This window comes from Juglans regia, chromosome 1 (genome assembly GCF_001411555.2).
Source record: "Juglans regia cultivar Chandler chromosome 1, Walnut 2.0, whole genome shotgun sequence".
Classification (NCBI taxonomy): Eukaryota; Viridiplantae; Streptophyta; class Magnoliopsida; order Fagales; family Juglandaceae; genus Juglans; species Juglans regia.
Genome location: NC_049901.1, coordinates 7,545,133 through 7,566,363, shown reverse-complemented (window position 1 = coordinate 7,566,363; position 21,231 = coordinate 7,545,133). Strand labels below are relative to the sequence as shown.

The following is a 21,231-nucleotide window of genomic DNA, read 5'->3' as shown; positions in this document are numbered from 1 at the left end:
GTGAATGAGTTAATGTCTACATTATTTTGACATTATAAGGGACAATCTCATGACCACTTCAAGGAATTTGAGACGATGGAAGAGGCTGCATGCTTAGTCTCCTTTTCAAAAAATTAAGTTAGACAATTGGAGAAAGTGTTGTGATCTTTTTACTTGTCCATAGTATCAGATATTCTAGATTTTCCCCTATAACAACTTATATACTATATATTAGTTTCATAAATTATATTTAACACTGTTAATTTCTCCTGCAGCATTTAAGTTCTATCAATGCACATAATAGAACGTCTTTGACAATCTAGTACCTTCGCAACGGTTCAAGGTCATTCCAACGTCTTACTGATAAAATGGTAATTAGTTATTAAAATTCAGTCATTTTTATCATATTCTTTAATTAAATACTAACATAGTTTTTTAAATTTACTACTGTGTCTTTGTTAGAAATGCGATGATTCTGAAAATCTCTTCCGCATTCATGTATATGCTGCTCTACTCATACCGATGCGCACAATGAGTGGATTGATCCTCTCACCAAAGATAATTAGGTAAGTAGAATTCATTTTATGCGAATAAATTATGCCAACATGTGAATAGATATTATGTTTTTTATTATTCATTTTAATATTTATGTTACTTATTGTGTGGTTTTCTTTCTAATTCTTGTAGGAAAAAATGATTGAAATGTAGTCTACTTTTGAGGAATCTTCTCCCAGTGACATCGACATATTTATACAAGTCCTCGAGATTAAGTCTAATTTGGTTAGAGGTTTGAGACGTTCTCTAAAGCATGTCGTCTGTTCATCCTTCATCGTCTCAATTTCATAAGTTAATAATCTTACCAAGGATTTGGATGCTGCATGTCAAGAAATTGAGCAGATAAAGTTGAGATAGCAGGAGTTAGAGGCTCTCTTATCGCGACAGTTCGATTTAGAGACGCATTTGAATGAGCGAAAAAAAGGCCAGGAGGAAAGAATACGTATTGAAGTTCAAGAACAAGTACAAAGAGATATACTGGTTCAGATGGAATGTGTTATGCCATTGCAGCAACATCGCGGTGGGCGATGAATGAAGAGAAAATAAACCCTATCATTGTTTAAAACTTTTGTCATCTAATTTTACAACTCTCTAAAATATTTTCATGAGATGATATTATTTGTGATGTAATATGATACCATTTTTATATTTTTTAATTTTATGAAATTATTAATTTTGAACAATACGATCAAATTCTAATAAAAAAAGGTTTGAACCTGCCTTTACATTGAAACAACATTTGAACGTAATTACATGGATGTGCGATACATACATTCGAACGTCAATACTCCACAAACGTTTGAACGAATATTTCTTAATGTTCGAATGATTAAAGAAAATGAGTTCGAGCATATTTATGTTACATCTAAACGTTTAATCTTTGATATTCGAACAATCGTCCAATAACTTGCAAATAGAAAATTCAAACGTCACATTATAAATGTTCAAACGTGTGTACGTTTGAACGTAGAAGTCAAACATGGGAATGAAAAATATCAAATATTAGATATTTATCGTTCGAACGCTAATCGGTCAGGTAACCGTTTGAATATTGTTGTTGACCTTTGAACGTACTTTTTGTGACAAAATTCGATTGTCACAAAATCTTTTAATGTTCGAAGTTGGAACTTACGACAGACTTCTAACCGTCACACCAAAAAAAAAAAAAAAAAAATTAGTGACGGTTATACAATAAACCGTCACAAAATATCATATTTTTTTGGTGACGGTGGGGGAGATAATTTCAAACAGTCACAAAAAAATTTCTACGACAGTTTACTTATTTTTTGTGACCGTTTTGTCCCCCACAATAAATGAAAGCTTTTGTACACACGTTTTTTGTCTTTGTTTCTCAGATCCAAAGAAGTTAAACATACGATCTGCACTAACTTATTCGTACATTGATCACGGGTAAAAAAATAATAATTAAAACTAGAAAGAAAGTCTTTTTCCTTTGTTTCTTTGCGAATAAATCAATGTACGTTGATCAATAAAATAGCAACAACGTACATTGATTTTAGTGGTTGGTTTGCTATAAATTGATTGAATCAATACAAATTTCCAAATTTAATCAACAAAAAGATCAGAATATTGCAGTGTAATTTCGAAAACCTGAAAATCTGAATTATATATGATCAGAATGAATATTGTTCCATTAAACATATCATGAATATACAAGAATACTCTTGTTCCGCACATTCTTCTTAAAAAAAAGTGAAGTCAAATATCGATCATGTCATTCGTACTTTCTTATTTAAATCTTGACTTCCGATTTTCCAGAGGCTATATATATTAATATATGCTTCTAACTGTATTATTTACATTCTTTGTGCTGTAAATTATTACACGCGGAATTGATCTCTGCTTTGTTTCCATGAAGAAATACACGACGACGATGCTCTGATCAGATTAACGAGATCACTCCAATTCAAAACAGAAACAGCTCCTGTCATTCTTATGTTCCAATAAGTCCCGATGCATGATTTTCCATCTCTTTTGATCTGTTCCTCTACTACCATCTCTTTTGATATGATATCTTCAAAAATTTCCTAGAGGCACGCAAATACACTTTTTTTCTAATTAAAGACTCATTATAGGTAATATTTTTCCTATTTATACTATATGTTGTCTACTGTTTATAATATCACTTGTAATATTACTTCAAAAGGTATTTAATTATCACAATATTAATTTAAGTAATATTAAATACAGTTATAAGTGGTGTAAATGCAATATACTCATTTAAAAAAAAGCGAATTTCATTACTAAAAATTAATCTTTTTATATAAGTTTCATATTTACTATTTTGAAAAAAAACGTGCATGATACTTGCGCATTTGACTGAAAATTTCATTTTTCTATTAGTTTGGTTTCGACCATATGGGCTTGTTTGGATCTAGAAATCATCTCATCTCATTATTATAATTTTTTTAAATTTTTACATAAAATATAATAAACAATTTAATTTTTTTAAAATTTTTAAATAAAAATAATATTTTATTTAATTTATTTAAAATCATCTCATTTTCTGAACGAATTCATAATTTTCCTCTCATATTATACGTAGGAGGAAGAAATACTTAACTAATAAAATAAAATAATAAAATCACAAATCATTTCAAAACTTTAATACAACTTTTGAATAAAATAATGTCATTTTCTTTTAAAAAAATTTATATGTTTGTTTTTTGACAAAGAGCTCATGCTACAAATAAAGTTAAGAGAACCGCTTTCAATTCGCCCGTCCTAGTTTTACCAAAAGTAAATGGGCAGCTCGATCGGATCAGATTCTGAGCTCGGCTAGCTGCTTGAGACAATAATTCCCACTTTATGCAGATACAATAAAAAGGAGCCCTTGTTTTTCCCGTTCCTTGGTTCCCACGTTGTTACAGCCAGTGATCATCTCTAGAATGCTACCATGGGAAACGTCTAAAAGACTCAAACCTATTCTGCTCTCGAGGAAAGTGGGATGAGAAATAAAATTATTATCTTATTTAATTTTATTATTATAATTTTTACATAATTTATAATAAATAATTTAATTTTTTAAAATTTTAAAATAATAATATTAAAAAATAATAATATTATATGTAGTCGTAAAATGTGTAAATATCGTACAGTCGTTTTAAAAAAGAGTGGAGAGTTTACTATTAACAAATTATTATTTTTTCATATAGATCTCGTATTTATTTATTTTTTTTAAAATAATTGTATAATATTGACGTATTTATAATTATAACTATTATTTTTTAAAAAAAAATAATTAAAAATTGATTGGTTGGATGAAGAGTTCGTTCAGCTTTGGAAAAGTAGGTCAATAATTGAATTTCAGAAACTAATTGGCGCGATGTAACGAATTAAATTAAATTAAATTTGTTTTCATGAAAAGATAAAACTTGGGCCCCCCTCGTAAAAGCAGATTCTTTCCGAGTAATGATCCGGACATTATCCCTTAAAGCATGAGGGTACTTGTTTTCCTCTATTTTCTCTCTTTTTGGAAAGCAAAAACGTGTGAATCCTAATCAAATACAAACCGTCTGATTAGAATTTAATCCAAGTGAGACCTGAAAAGGAGTATGTATGGGACACATGATATAATCTTTTTATTGAAATAATACTTTAGATTTGATAATTAATGTCACCACGCGGCAGAGAGACCTGAAAGGAGTAGGGGATTAACACATGATATAATCTTCTTTTTTTTTTTTTTTTTTTTAAGGAATATCCTATGATCATTTGTCCTAATTCTGGATTTTTACAAAAGGAAAATTGTTGCTTTATCAAAAGCAAGCCAGTACCAACCAATTAACAGTTGTCAGTAGTACTTTTATATATATATATATATATATAAATTTCTTTTTATTTTAAAGTCGATAATTTGTTTCCATGAAGAAATACACGAAATAATGCTCTCATATTAACGAGATTTATTGATCGTATGGGTCACGAAACACGATTTTCTATCTCTTTTGATCTATTCCTAGCTCTAGTACCCATTGTCGTCCATATATATGTTTCCCCTTCGCTGGCTTCTTATCTTTTCCTATTAATTTGCTAATCTTTTTAGGATTCATCACTTTATATTAATTTTGAGGAATGGCAAATGTGTCATTGTTTATATATATATATTAAATTAGTGGATGATCATGATCACGAATAGTATCGATCGATGTATCAAGTACATGGCCGTATTTTGGTAAAAAAAAAAACATAGTTTTCTCTAGTAGTACTACTTAATGACAATCGTTTACTATAGAGAAAAGAAAATTGAAATCCCATTTGTATTTGAATTAATTAGATTGTTCAACATAATTAGCTTGGATCACAAGCCTGCATGCAGGTACTAATTAGTTAAGATGTTAACCTTTTATCGATCGATCGTACTGCTGCATATATGCAACTAAACGTACTACTGATATTGCGTTATTTTATAAGAGTGAAATAAAAATTAAGGTGAAGTACTTATAGATTCTATTATTTACAAGCGTGTCTATTTTATTATATAATAATGCATATATGAGATATTCATGAGATCATTTAATCACTATGGGTATTTATGGAGAAAACATGTGCATGCGTACTAATATTAGAAAAATATGTATTGAAAAAAAAAAAATTGGGAACGAGTACGTGTAACTGTGATGTATAAGAATAATAAAACGGGATTGAAATGATATGAAAAAAGCATTTTGTCATTTACTTCTCTTTTCTTCTCCTTTTTATCATCTTTTGAAACAAAATTTCTTCATTTCATTGACAGAAAGATTTGACACAGATTTGATGGTACAAAATTTCTTCATAACATAAAAATGCTTAATTTACGTACATTTTCAAATGCTGACCAACTGAACTTCGTTAACTAATTAATTAAGCAATTCTCCCAGCAATATTAAATATTGGCATCGCATTCTGTTCGTATGTTTTAATAAATATTGTTTGTAACGTTTTTTTTAAAGTGCAATTACGGTGCATATGCATGGCATTTGAATTTGAGAGTAGTCATTAACGTGTTTTTAATTCTCAAACCGTTAATAGCTTTGTTGCTTCCGGAGTTACTGTACGTACGTGTTTAGAACTATTAAGCTAGCAAAATCCTATAAGTTTCAGTTACTCAATAATTTTATGTGACGGAGTGTTTTAATCTTCATTTTATTTTTTTTAACGTACGTCATTCACTTTCTTTTGAAGCCATTAATATCATTAGTGCATGGAAGTCGCTCCTCTATTGATGATTCTATCGTTTAAATTTTTCAGCCAGATGGTTTTTTGAATGATTTTTTTTTTATTTTTTTATTTTTTCTTTTTTTATCATTCTCAAAAGTCTTCAAAAATTTTCTGAACAAAACATAGTATAGTGTGGTAGTAATTGTCTATTTCTGTACGTACAAGAGAGAAAAAAAAACGTGTAAGTAAATATTTTTTAAAGTATTTCCAGACAATAGAAGTGTTTTTTGAGTGAAGTTTTGGATTCAACCATTTGCACATAGTAGGTTTGAAATATACGATGATCGGTTGTGCGATTGTATCGTTGAGGAGACAAGTTATGAGAAGGTCATATTTTTTATGCAATTCACTTCTTGGGATGAATTCAATCTAAATTTCAGCTATAACAAGGAAGTACGAACTGTCAATAAGTTGATGGCTATATTATTTTGGCATCACAAGGAACAAGGTCGTGACCACTCCAAGAAATTTGAGACGTCGGAAGAGGCTGCTTAGTCCGCTTTTCAAAAAATTAAGTTAGACGATTGGAAGAAGCATTATGTGATCTTTTCGCAACTCCATATTATCGGGTATTCTAGATTTTTTCCCTATAACAATTTATATACTATATATTAGTTTCATAGATTATATTTAACACTGTTAATTTCTCTTGCAGCATTTAAGTTCTATCAATGCACAGAATATAACGTCTTTGACAATCCAGTACCATCGCGTCAGTTCAAGGTGATTCCAACGCCTTACCAATAAAATGATAATTACTTATTAAAATTCAGTCATTTTACCATATTCTTTATTTAAGTACTAACATGATTTTTTATATTTACTACTATGGTTTTGTTAGAAATGCAATGATTCTGAAAATTTCTTTTTCATTTATGTCTATGTTGCTACACACACCGATGCACACAGTGAGTGAATTGATCATGTCGTCAAAGATAATTATGTAAGTAGCATTTATTTTGTGTGAATAAATTATGCCAACATGTGAATGGATATTATGTTTTTTTATTATTTCTTTTAATATGTTACTTATTATGTGGTTTTCTTCATAATTATTGTAGGAAAAAATGATTGAGATGCAGTTTGACTCTGATGAATTTTCTCCCAGTGACATCGACATATTTATGCAGGTCTTTAAAACTAAGTTTGGTTTGGTCAGAGGTTTGGGACGTTCTTTCAAGAGTGTCGATTCATCCTCCATCGCCTCAACTTCAAAAGTTTATAATCTTACCAAGGATTTGGATGATGCGCGCCAAGAAATTGACAGATTTAGTCGAGACAGCAAGGGTTAGAGGCTCCCTTATCACGACAGTCCGATTTAGAGACGCGTTTGAAGGAGCGACAAAGAGACCAGAAGGAAAAAATACGCATTGAATTTCAAGAACAAGTGCAAAGGGATATGTTGGTTCAGATGGAATGTGTTATGTCACTATAGCAGGATCGCGGTGGGCGATGAAAGAAGAAGAAATAAACTCTATCATTGTTCAAAAGTTTTATTGACTAATTTTGCAGCTCTTTAAAACATTTTCATGAGATGATATTATTTGTGGTGTAATATGATACCATTTTTATGTTTTTTAATTTTATGAAATTATTAATTCTGATAGTATGTTCAAATGTAATAAAAAAATGTTTGAGCCTGCCTTTACTTTGAAACAACGTTTGAACGTAACTACATGGACGTGCGATACATACATTCAAACGTAAGGTATTACGTTTGAATGTAAATACTCCCCAAACGTTCGAACAAATATTTCTTAATGTTTGAATGATTAATGAAAATGTGTTCGAACATATTTACTAACCATTTGAACGTTTAATCTTTAACGTTCGAAGAATTGCCCAATAAAACTTGCGAATGCAAGATTCAAACATCACATTACAAACATTCGATATGTTCGAACGTAGAAGTTGAACGTGAGAATGAAAAGTATTGAACGTTAGATATTTATCATTTGAATGCTAATTGATCGGGAAAATGTTCGAATGTTGTTGTTGATGTTTGAACATACTTTCTATGACAGAATTCGACTGTCATAAAATCTCTTCACGTTCGAATTTACAACTCACAACAGACTTCCAACCGTTATAAAAAATAAAAATAAAAAATAGTGATGGTTGTATAATAAACTATCACAAAATACCTACTATGATGCTTTTTTGGTGATGGTGGTGAGGACGATTTCAAACCGTCACAAAAAATTTCTATAACGATTTGCTTATTTTTTGTAATGGTTTTGACAGTTTCATCCGTCACAGTAAATGAAAGCCGCTGTAGTATCTATTTGTTTATAATGGCGCGTGGCATCACACGTTTTAGTCTGTGTTTCTCAGATCCAAAGAAGTTAAAACATATCATCTGCACTAAATTATTCGTACCACCGTAGCTTTAATGACCCATGCACTTATAAAGATTAAAGTTGATCTAACGTCAATAATGGAAGACCTAAATGGTCAAGCAAAGCACAACTTGCATGTAGTGGTTGTACAACTCGCCGGCATGGATCACGGTACATTGATTTTAGTGGTTGGTTTGCTTTAAATTGATTGAATCAATACAAATTTCCAAATTTAATCAACAAATAGATCATAATACTGCAGTGTAATTTCATATGTACTTTCTTATTTAAATCACTTCCGATTTTCCAGAGGCTATATATATTAATATATGCTTCTAATTGTATTATTTACATTCTTTGTGCTATAAATTATTACACGTGGAAATGATCTCTGCTTTGTTTCCATGAAGAAATACACGACGATGATACTCTCAGATTAACGAGACTAAAATTCAAAACAGCAACAGCTCCTCTAGCTCATTCTTATGTTCCAATGGGCCCGTGTTGCACTTTTATGTGTGGACTAGCATAATTATAATGTGAGCCTATAATAGGCTGAACTATTTAGTAAGCACTTGAGAAAGTACATACTCTCACCTCATAAATATGTATAAATATATATATATATATATATATATATATATATATAAATAGAGTTGGTCTATTAGACTCCATGAGAATCATTTTGTGTCACAGAGGGAAGAGAGTAAAAGTCTCTCAACACACAGATACCATATTATTTTGAGATACACGAACTTGATGGCAAGCTCATCTTCTAACCATGGAGGAGGTACGTTATTTGTGATATTACTTCGAAAGGTATTTAATTATAACAATATTAATTTGAGTAAACTAGATACAATTATAGGTTGTGTAAATACAATATACTCATTTTTTTTTTAAAAAAAAAAAAGTAAATTTCACTACAAAAAATTAATTTTTTTTTTATATAAGTTTCATATTTACTTTTTTTTTTTTTAAATTGTGCATAATACTTGCGCACTTAACTGAAAATATCATTTCTCTATTAGTTTGGCTTCCATATGGGCTTGTTTGGATCCCGAAACCATCTCATATCATTATTATAACACTTCTAAATTTTTACATAAAATATAATAAACACTTTAATTTTTTTAAATTTTAAAATAAAAATAATATTAAAAAATAATATTTTATTTAATTCATCTAAAATCATCTTATCTCATCTCATCTCACTATTCAAACGAACACATAACTAATAAAATAAAATAATAAAAGCACAAATCATTTCAAAACTTTAAGAGAACTGCTAGGTACAGTCCTGAGTTGGGGCTTGCTTGCGGACGAATGTACTTAATAGTAATTTACTCTTTAAATTATAACGAAATGTCAAAAAGGCCCCTAAGCTCAAATGATCAGATCCAGTTTTCTTCCTTCCCTCCCTCCAGCGATTCGCCTCATTCGGCCTGAAGAGGTTCTCAACTTATTATTTTATCTTTACTTTCAAGCTTCAACCGAGTTTTCTAGAATTTCAGTCAATGTGATGGTCCGGACACGGAGAAGATCCAAGTTTTTCAATAGAGTGTACATTGAGGGAAGGAAGAGTTAAGCTTTCTCGTATTTCGCAGGTCATCCAATACAATAGCAGTTCAAGTAAACTTTAAAAGATACAACTGTTTCAGAGAAAACAATAAACTGGTAGTCTAGTAAAGATGGAGTCCTTACTTTGCAAGATAGAATATTTATTTTCTTTCTTCATGCCGAACTCACAAGAACAAAGCCTACTTAGCAAACAAACTTTCAAATAAATGAACAACCAATTGCAAGAAAACTGCGTCAAAACCTCATCATTCAAATATACCATCCAAACCACAAACCCCCACAAACTAAGTGAAAACTTGTTCAACCCGTCAACCAGGAAAAAAGAAATTCATCACCAAACAATAAAATACTAAGTCCAGAAGCCAAAAAGCGAACGTTTTCCCAAGAATAAGTGAACGATTACCATTAATACTCACATCAGAGACTTTGGTTTCCAAATAGTCCAGGTAGTAGCAACCCGAGGCCCCCTGGCTCTTTACTCGGGCGATCAAAAAAGGAAAACCTACCCAAGAATAAGAACACAATCGTATTGCAGCGGGATCCCATGACAAAAGTCCCTGGGAAAAGAGTCTAAGAAGCCATAGCTGGAAACCAAAATGAGAAATTTTCATCTTCATCTTTTGTCTCTGCACTAACTAGCATTGAGTGAAGTAAGTTTGTATGGAAGGAAACTAAAATCGCACAAGACGACGCATTAGAGAGAGAGAGAGAGAGAGAGAGAGAGAGAGAGAGACCTAATTCGCACAAGGAAATTGGGGAAGGAGGGGGAGGGAGAGGGACTAAGGGAGATGATGTATTTAGGATGAAACGAGTCGTTTCATTAATTCGTGCGCACCCAAGCCTCAATCTGGGACTGCATTTAGAATTTTAGAAACTTTAATACAACTTTTGAATAAAATAAGAAAAATTCTAGATACACTCCCAGTTGGAGGCTTGCGTGCGCACAAAGTGAAACGCTTCGTTTCATTAAAGTAAAAAATGCATATAAGTAAAAACCCGTCATTTAACTTAGTTACTGTTTTAATTGCTCAAGCACCTTCTTCTCCCGAGTCAAATCGCACCCCTCTTCATCCTGATGTCTCAAAGGAAGAATCGCATGAATATTACCGAAAGATTGGAATGATTCTTTTATAGATGAACAATCAAAGTTTTTCTCGTTAGAGATTAAAATTTCGGAAAGAAATTCAACTGGATCCATATTTGAAGTGGTCTGTTTTTAAGCATCTATTCTTGAAAGAAGAGATCTATTTTCAGTGCACTCAAATGCTTCAAATGAGACTCTACATGTCGACAGTGGTGGAGGAGATGCAGAGGAACTCAAACGGTAGAAATCTATTTTCAAACACTCAAACACAAGACCACTTTGTTTTGAGTTGACGTGTCTAGGCCCGTGTTTTGAGAAGAGTGATAAGAATGAAAGTTCAGAATTATATCACATTGCTTGATGGAAGAAGATAAAGTGGAGATTATTTTTGACATTTGACCAAAATTATAGAGAAAATGACATAAATATCCATTTCGTGCGCACGCAAACCCCCAACGGGGACTGTACGTAGCACGCCTCATAAAATAATATCATTTTTTAAAAAAATTTATATGTTTGCTTTTTGACAAAGAGCCCACGCTACAAATAAAGTTACGAAGGACCGCTTTCAATTCACCCATCCTACTTTTACCAAAAGTAAATGGGAACGGATCAGATCCCGAGTTCGGCCAGCTGCTTGAGACAATAATTTCCACAATGTTAGAGCATCTATATTGGCTTCTTTAAATAACTTTTTATCTCTAAATTTAGCTAACTTTATTAATAGTTAGCCCATATTGAATTAGCAAAATACTTTTCATCATAAATATTAACTACAGTAAATTTATCTTTTTCTTCAAATATGAAAAACACTATTTCATCTTCAAATTAATTGTTTATTAATATCCGTCTCTCTCTCCAGCGTCTCTTTTCTCTCTCTTCTTCCCTCTTCCTCTCCCGCGTCTCCTTTCTCTCATTTCTCTGTTTTCTTCACCTATATTTTTTTCTCTTCTTCTCTTCTTCCCTCTCCCACATCTCTTCGTTCTTTCTCTTTTTCTAGTTTTTTTTTTTTTTCTCTTCTTCTCTGTTTTTCTTCTTCCCCATTTTCTTCCCCATATGATTGTTAGACATTATAGGAGGTTATGAAAATAGAATTAATTAAAAAATAAAAATTAATTATAAAAATAAAAAATAATAATATTTTATTATTATAGAGTGTGTGATGACTAATCCAATATAGACTTTAAGTTTTGAATGATTAGCTAAAAGTGAAAAAGTTACATATTCTTCAAAATTTGAAGAGTAAAATAGCCAATCCAATGCCAATGCTCTTAGCTTTAAGAGCACTCTCATCGGATTAGCTAAAGTTAAAATATATTTTTTATGAATGTAAAATAAATTTAACATTTAACTATTATATTCATATAAATTTCTACATTAGAATAGCCATTTTTTCATTATATGACAATAAAATAATATAAGATAAATTTAATTTTGACTATTCACATCAAATCTTCACATTGAATTATCTATTTATTCATTATATAATAATAAGTAATTAATAAATTTAAAAAAATTTTAATTTTTTTAATTATAAATTTATTTTATTTTATCATATTTTACTATTCATAATATTATATATTAATTAGTAATTGTATTCTAATTATATTTTTTCAATTGTCATTTAAAATAGAGAGAGAAATAATTGATATTAAAGGGAGAGAGAAAAAAAGAATATAAAATAGATTTGATGAATGAATAGTTCCTTTCAAATTTAGAAATAATTTTAGATATTACTGTAGCTATTTCAATGTGAGCTATTTTATGACTTAATAGCTAAATTCTCATTGGATTTAGCTTTTAGCTAATCCAATGAGAATGCTCTTAGAGCATTGGCACGCATTGTGAAGTCTAAAGTTGGGTTTGAATCTCAATTTTTAGTTGTAGTATCAATTTTAATTTATATTGGACTAGTTATTTTAAAGTTAAAATAATAATATAATATTATATATTTTAATAATATTTGATATTTTTTTATATATTTTATAAATACACTTTATATATTTTAATAATATTTGACAAAAAAATTTATACAACAATTCTTGAAACCAACAAATTAATTTTCGCCAATCCTTCTTCTTTTGTCAACTTTTCTTCTTTTGCCAACTTTCTTAATTATAGCTAATAGTTAATAATAAAATTATAATTTTTTGAATTTTGTGAATTTTGCCAACAGTATAAATGTTACATTTTACAACCACAAAAAAAAAAAAAAAACCCCAAACAAACTATCTTGATTGTCCAAAAAATTGCAAACTACGAAAATATAAGAAGCTGAGAGATACTTGCAAATGTTGAGAACTGAGACTTTTTATTGATGAGAAAGATTGGAAGAAAAAAGTACAAGATCAAAAATAAAAGAACAATGCTAGGGATCCCCGCTAGAACTTTCCCCTCCACTTTTTTTTTTTTTTTAAGTTTTTTTTTCTTAATGATTAATAAAATGTTTTTTAATAATATTGTGATTTGTTTAATAAAATGATATCCCTCTTATGTCAAAGGTTACAAACTCATGGACTTGAACGCTAATAGAATTTTCATCTCCAGAAATGTTGTGTTTCATGAAGCCAATTTTCCATTTAAAGCTCTCCCACTTAACTCTAAAGTACCTACATTTTTGTTTCCTCATTCAGAATTTCAACATGATCCTATCTATCCTGATCTGATTATACCTTCAGCAACCTCCAATGAACCAATTTCATCTCATACAAATATTCCTATCTCTTCTAATCTGAATATACCTTCAGTAAGCTCCAAGAATCAGTTTCATCTCACATAAACATTGATCATCATCAAACTGCTTCACCTAATCCACATATATATCAAAAAATCAACCAAAATTAAACAACCACCAAAATTTTTGTAGGATTATTATTGTGGTACTGCCTCATTGTTTACATATGCAAACAATCCATCTACTTGTACTGGTTGCTTCTCTAACACAGGTAATTTATATCCTATATCTTCCTTTCTTTCTGCTAGTAGACTTTTAGTATCACACAAAGCCTTTTTAGCTTCTATTTCTACTTCTCAAGAATCCAAAACATACAAATAAATTGCAAAATTAACTGAATGGCAAGTTGCTATGAAAAATGAACTTGATACTTTAGAGTTAAACAAAACCTGGGAACTTGTTACTCTACCTAAAATTAAACAGGCCTTAGGTTGTAAATGGGTTTTTTGAGTTAAATACAAGGCTGATGGAACTATAGAAAGCACAAAGTAAGATTGGTAGCTAAAGGCTACACTCAACAAGAAGGTTTAGACTTCTTTGATACTTTCTCTCCAGTGGCAAAAATCACTTCCATTCGACTATTATTGCTTGTTGCTGTAATTAGAGGTTGGCACATTCATCAATTAGATGTAAATAATGCATTTTTACATGGTAAATTACATGAAGAAGTTTATATGGAAGTGCCCCCTCGATTGACTATTACACAGTCCAACACAGTCTGAAAACTTTTAAAGAGTCTTTATGGCTTGAAGCAGGCCTCTCTACAATGGCTTGCAAAGCTTTCTCATGCCCTTCTCGATTATGGCTTCATTGAAGGCAATTATGATTGCTCACTGTTTATCAAGAAAACTACTACTTCCTTCATAGCATTACTAGTTTATGTAGATGATGTTCTACTAGCTAGTGATGATTTGTTTGAAATTCAAAAACTCAAGACCTTTTTGCATGACAAGTTCACTATTAAGAACTTGGGGGAACTTAAGTACTTTCTTGGATTGGAAGTAGCTAGATCAAAGTCTGGAATTTCACTCTGTCAAAGAAAGTATGCTTTAGACATACTTCAAGATATGGGTCTCATTGGCTCCAATCCAGCAGCATTTCCAAAGGAATTCAACCTCAAGCTCACTGCAAATGATTCAAATCTTTATGAGAATGATTCAGCCTACAGGAGGTTGGTTGGCAGATTCTATATCTAACAATCACAAGGCTTGATCTTGCCTATGTTGTTCAAGTTCTCAGCCAATTTCTTGCCAAACCAGTTGTCTCTCATTATCAAGCTGTTGTTCGAGTGCTTAGGTACTTAAAAGCAACACCAGACCAAGGGTTGTTCTTCTCTTCCTCTTCAAACTTGAAGCTTAAAACTTTTCAGAAAGGGGCAAGTTGTATAGACACTCGAAGAAGTGTTACAGGCTTTGCTATTTTTCTACGAGATTCATTAATCTCATGGAAATCTAAAAAACAAGCTACAGTTAGTCGATCATTTACAGAAGCAGAATACATGGCTCTTGCAGCAACTACATGTGAGGTGCAATGGCTGCTCTATGCTCTACAAGATATTAGTGTTGATCATCCTCAAGCAACAATGCTCTACACTGACAGAAAATCAGCTCTCTCTATTGCCACTAATCCAATTCAACACGAGAGAACAAAGCACATACAAATAGATTGTCATCTTGTTAGGGAAAAGCTGCAGCAAAACATCATCAAGCTTTTTTACATTCTTTGGAGATTACAATTAGCAGAGATCTTCACCAAGCCTCTCGGGTCATTGCTTTTTCATCATATTCTTTGCAAAATGAACATTTTAAACATTCATGTTCATCTTGAGGGGGGTGTTGGAGTATTAGCCTCTCATATTGACAAAATGGAATTAAAATCAAAGGAGGAAAAGCTAAAAGTAGAGGAGGCAAATCAAAATTTGTAATTCTGTTATTTCAGTTATTTCTTCAAGTGTATATAAACACTAGTTCACTCATTGTAAATTCATCAGATAATTCATGAAAGGTTTTCATTTTCTCATTCCTTTGTTTCTATTCTCAAGTTACACTTTGTGCTTATCAGAAAATCAACAATATGGTCATGGATGGAAACTCCATCAAACACATAACTGAAAATGTACCAGAAGAATCCTTCCCAACTGGAGTGAAAAAAAAAAAGGAAGAGAGAAAAGATATTTAACCCAACATTGTCAAATGGGAAGAGTTTCTCTAACCATTTTCAATGTTTTGACTCTACCCAAAGCTTGATTTTCCAACTGTGAATCTTCATGATCTAGCCCCTATTTTACTACCCTATTAATTGGTGATCTCTAACTATTTAACCCAACGCTTGAGGACCCAACTTCAGCCATAAGGCCATTGTTAAAATAAGGCAACAACAAAACTATAACTTCGTACATCTCAACCAAGAACAAGAGAAAGAACATAAAAGCAAAAGAAAGGAGAGAGCTGAATTGTGAGTTCCAGGACTGTTTAACAAAATACTCCACGGAAGCTGAAATGCAGGAAGCTTTAAAATGATATTTGGGGAATGAAATGATATTACACAATAATAGGGATTAGAAAGGAGAGAAGTAGTGGATTTCTTTTGGGCTCAACTGAAAATGTTGCAAGGGTTACCCTGATAATACTACAAGCCAGAGAGAGGCAAAGAAGACTCTAAATCTAAAGGAGAAACAGAAGGAATGATAAAATGAAAACAAAAAGGAAAAAAAAATCTCACCAAACTGGGACCGTCACTCTTACTTTGATTTTTTGGGAAAAACTTAAAACGACGGAAAAAAAAAACGAAAATGAAATAGAGATTTTAACAAAGCTTCATCGGCTTGAGGCGCGACTTCTCGTCCTCAGCACGAGGTCTATGTGAATGCGAGAAAATAGAAAGAGAAAAGGGAGAGGAAAGCCTACATAGAGAAGAGGGAGAGAGGAGAGAGGAAGAGATCACTGGGCTAGAAGACGGCAACAACATAGACGATTGACGGAGAGAAGGGTGCTTGCGGGTTGAAAAAGACGAAGGATCAAATGCTGGGAGCTTTCGGGAGAAGAAAGAAAAAATGAGGTAAATGGGCGACTTCGAGTAGTATAATGAGAAAATAGAGTAAGAGGTAGATGAAATAATAAAATATTTGTTTCCAGTGTGAACAGTAATTCGCCAAGTTTGAAGAGGACCTAAGATTTACAGTAGTTAAAGTGTTGAGTTTTGGACCTTTGGCTAGTCCAATGTGAAGATTTTTTCTCACATATAGTTAAAATTTAGACTTTCATTGACATTAAGTTAGGCTATTACCAATGCTCTTAGACAACTTTATGTACAATAAAAAGGAACCCTTGTTTTTCCCGTTCATTGGTTCCCACATTGTTATAGTAAGTGATCATCTCTAGCATGCCCCCATGGGAACATCTCAAAGACTCAAACCTATTCTGCTAGTGGTAGATTTGGTAAGTGGAATGAGAAATAAAATTATCAACTCATCTAATCTCATTCTTATAATTTTTTTAAATTTTTACATAATTTATAATAAATAATTCAATTTTTTTCAATTTTAATTTAATTTTTTTAAATTTTAAAATAATAATAATATTAAAAAATAATATTTTAAATTTTTATCTTAAACCAAAATTTTTTTGTCACTATCCAATTGATAAACTAATTGGCGCGATGTAACGAATTAAATTAAATTAAATTTGTTTCATTCAAAGATAAAACTTGGGCCCCTCCTCGTAAAAGCAGATTCTTCGGAGATCGGGAACAGTACCAACCCATTGACAGTTGTCAGTACTTATGTATATAAATTTCTTTTTATTTTAAAGTTGATAATTTGTTTCCACGAAGAAATACATGAAATAATGCTCTCAGATTATAAACGACTTTTCCAACTTTCCCAACTTCGATTAGTTTTAGGAAAAATTTTCTATCTTATTTAATTATTATAATTTTTTTAATTTTTAGTATAATATAAAATAAAATATTTAATTATTTTAAAATTTTAAAATAAAAATAATATTAAATAATATATTTTAACAATTTTTTAATTTTAATCTCATCTCGTCTTACCTCTAAATCAAACGAGCTAAATTAATTCAATTCAAAACACAGAGAACTAGCCTCGCTCTCAGATTATAGTGCTCTAGTACCCATTGTCCATATATATGTTTCCCCACGCTGGCTTCTTATCTTTTATTTTTAATTTGTTAATTTTTTTAGGATTCATCACTTTATATTAATTTTGAGGAATGGCAAATATTTCATTGTTTATATATATGAAATCTTCAAAATTTCCCAAAGGCTTACAAATGTGCAGCTTTAGTCTAAAGCTAGACTCATTACAGGTAATATTTTTCCCATTGATATATACTTATATATGTTGTCTCCTGTTTATAATATTACTTAAATTATGATATTACTTCAAAAGGTATTTAATTATCGCGATGTTAATTTGTATCTTATATTATACGCCGGGGGAAGAAATACGTACTTAACTAATTAAATAAAATAATATAAGCACAAAATCCTTTCGAAATTACATACTTTGATACTAACTTTTGAATAAAATAATATTATTTTTTAAATTTATATGTTTTTTGTTTGTTTTTTGACAAAAAGCTCATCATGTTACAAATAAAGTCAAGTCACCCATGCTACTTTTACCAAAAGCGAAGGTGGGGAAGCTGGTATGAAATTTCGAAACACGCGCTTACGGCTGCTTGGCACGTACATGAATAATTCAATAATGTTAGCTGTGATACTTCTTTATGCAGTTGGAATATAAAGGAGCTTGACCTTTTGTTATCCCGTTAATTGTGTGTGATCATCTCTTGCTCCCATGGGCAACATCTCAATACTCAAACCTATTCTACTCGTCTTCTTACTCTTCCTTCTCCCTCATATATCAATCGCTAATTCTACTCCTCGTTACATGGCCGTTGATAATGTTCCCCTCAACTGCGGCTATGCTGGCAACACAACGGATATGGATAACCGCATGTGGATTGGAGACATGGAGCCCTCCAAATTTGCTCCAATAGAAGAACGTAACCAGAAATCTATTACCTCTAAAGCCCAAAGCCAAGACTCATATGTCGAAACTGTCCCCTACATGACTGCCCGTTTATCCTATTCCCAATTCACCTACGTATTTCCTGTCACCTCCGGTCCTAAATTTGTTCGTTTGTACTTTTACGCAGATTCATACTCTGGTTTTGATGGATCTCTGGCCTTTTTTACAGTCAAAGCAAACAGCAAGTTCACCTTACTTAGAAACTTCAGTGCTTCCATTCTTGCTAATTACTTGGGGGGCTCAAAACGTCTTTCTAAAGAGTTCTGCATCAACGTTGAAGAGGATCAAAACTTGAATTTAACATTCATTCCAACGCCAAGTACTGCTTCTAGCAGATTCTTTGCTTTTGTTAATGGAATTGAGATCGTCTCCATGCCAACGTACCTCTACTATAGCAGTCCAGAAAATCCAAGCCCCCCTTACGTTGGCCAAAATGTTCAGTTCTCTATAGACAACTACAGGGCACTCGAGATGATTCTTCGACTCAATATGGGCGGGAGCTCGATATCGTCGAAGGGAGACACTGGCATGTTTAGAGAATGGTCCCAAGATAGCCCATACTTGTTAAGTGGTGGCGTGATCCCCCGCCAGCCAGATTTGACGCTCAAATACTCAGTAATACCAAATTACACTGCCCCCGATGACGTTTATCGGTCTGCAATCACGATGGGTCCAAACATAACTTGGAACTTGCTTTCTAATTTAACATGGGGTTTACCCGTAGATCCGGGGTTTTATTATATGGTCAGGCTTCATTTCTGCGAAATCGAGCCAAGTATAACGATGGCCGGCGAAAGGCCATTCATTATCTATATAGATAAGAAGAAAGCCGAAAGTACCGCTGATGTAATTATGTGGAGCGGAGGAAGGGATACGCCTGTGTTTCAGGATTATGTAGTTCTGATCCAAAAGATGGGAGTTGAGGATCATAAGAGTACACTCTTTATTGCTCTACACCCTGGAAAAGCTACCAATGCAATCTACGATGCCATTTTAAATGGGGTCGAAGTGTTCAAACTGAGCGACAGCAATAACAACCTAGCTGGACCCAATCCTGCCAGTACTTTGCTGCCCTCTTCACCTCCAGCTCAATAACCTGCTTCGACATCCAACTCAAGGAAAACAAGATTCATTGCCATTGGAACTGGTGTAGGCTTATAATATGTTATTTTATAAGAGTATAAGAAAATTAAGGTTAAGTACTTATAGATTCTATTATTTACAAGCGTGTCTATTTATTATATAATGTATATATATGAGATATTCATGAGATAATTTAATCACTATGGGCATTTCTGGAGAAAACATGCGTACTAATATTAGAAAAATATGTATTGAAAAAAAATAATGGGAACGAGTATGTGTAACTGTGATGTATAAGAATAATAAAACGAGATTGAAATGATACGAAAAAGGCATTCTATCATTTACTTCTCTAAAGGCACGCAAATACACTTTTTTCTAATTAAAGACTCATTACAGGTAATATTTTTCCTATTGATACTATATTTTGTCTACTGTTTATAATATTACTTGTGATATTAATTCAAAGGTATTTAATTATCACAATATTAATTTGAGTAATACTAGATATAGTTATAAATTATGTAAATGCAGAATATTTTTTTTTAAAAGTGAGTTTTACTGCTAAAAATTAATTTTTTTATATAATTTTTATATTTACTATTTTTTTTAAAATAACATGCTTGATACTTGCACACTTCACTGAAAATATCATTTTTCTATTTGTTTGGCTTCCATATGGACTTGTTTGGATCCGGAAACAATTTTATCTCTTTATTATAATTTTTTAAAATTTTTATATAAAATATAATAAATAATTTAATTTTTTTTTAAATTTTAAAATAATAATAATATTAAAAAAATAATATTTTAATTATATTTTATTCAATTTATTTAAAATTATCTCATCTCATTATAGTACATAATCTCATTATAGTACATAATTTGCCTCTCATATTATACGTACGAGGAATAAATACTTATCTAATAAAGTAAAATAATAAAGGCACAAATCATATCAAAACTTTAATACAACTTTTGAATAAAATAATGTCATTTCTTTTTAAATTTATATGCTTGCTTTTTGACAAAGAGCTCCTGCTACAATTAAAGTTACGGAGGACCGCTTCCAATTCGCCCATCCTACTTTTACCAAAGTAAATGGGCAGCTCGATCGGATCAGATTCCGAGCTCGGCTAGCTGCTTGAGGCAATAATTCCCACATTGTCACGCATTGTCAAGTCTAAAGCTTGGCAATTTTAACGTAATGCTTTCATAGGGAGTCTTGTCTCTCTTTTTTATCTCTCGGGAAGGGGACTGAGGTGAAGTGGGGTCTAAAGGTGGCAGAGAGGTGTAGGGACGTGCATAACGGATTTGTTACGGCTAAGTGGGAGTACTGAAGGTGGCAGGAAGGTGGTGGTCAGTGGAGTTGACGTCGGGTTTCCCATAGTTTCTGACAAGAAAGGTGGCCAGCAAGGGAGAGAAGGTGGGGCAAAACATGAATGAGCTAGAGAAGAGGTGGGAAAGTATGAAATTGATGGAGGAGGAAACTAAGTGCATCGATTTGGATGATGAGGATTTTTTCTCTTATGATAGGGAAGCAAATGAAGTAGCTCATATTTTAGCTCAAGAAGCTTTACTTTTACATTCTGAAATA

General features: G+C 31.7%; 1 protein-coding gene across 1 annotated transcript; it reads left to right on the top strand.

Annotated features, from left to right (window-relative positions):
• Window positions 1–18,410: 18,410 nt before the first annotated feature.
• On the top strand, window positions 18,411–19,646 carry LOC108987975 (receptor-like protein kinase FERONIA). The gene has a single exon (XM_018961055.1). The coding sequence runs from the start codon at window positions 18,411–18,413 to the stop codon at window positions 19,644–19,646; it is 1,236 nt and encodes a 411-aa protein (XP_018816600.1).
• The last annotated feature ends 1,585 nt before the right edge of the window (window positions 19,647–21,231 follow it).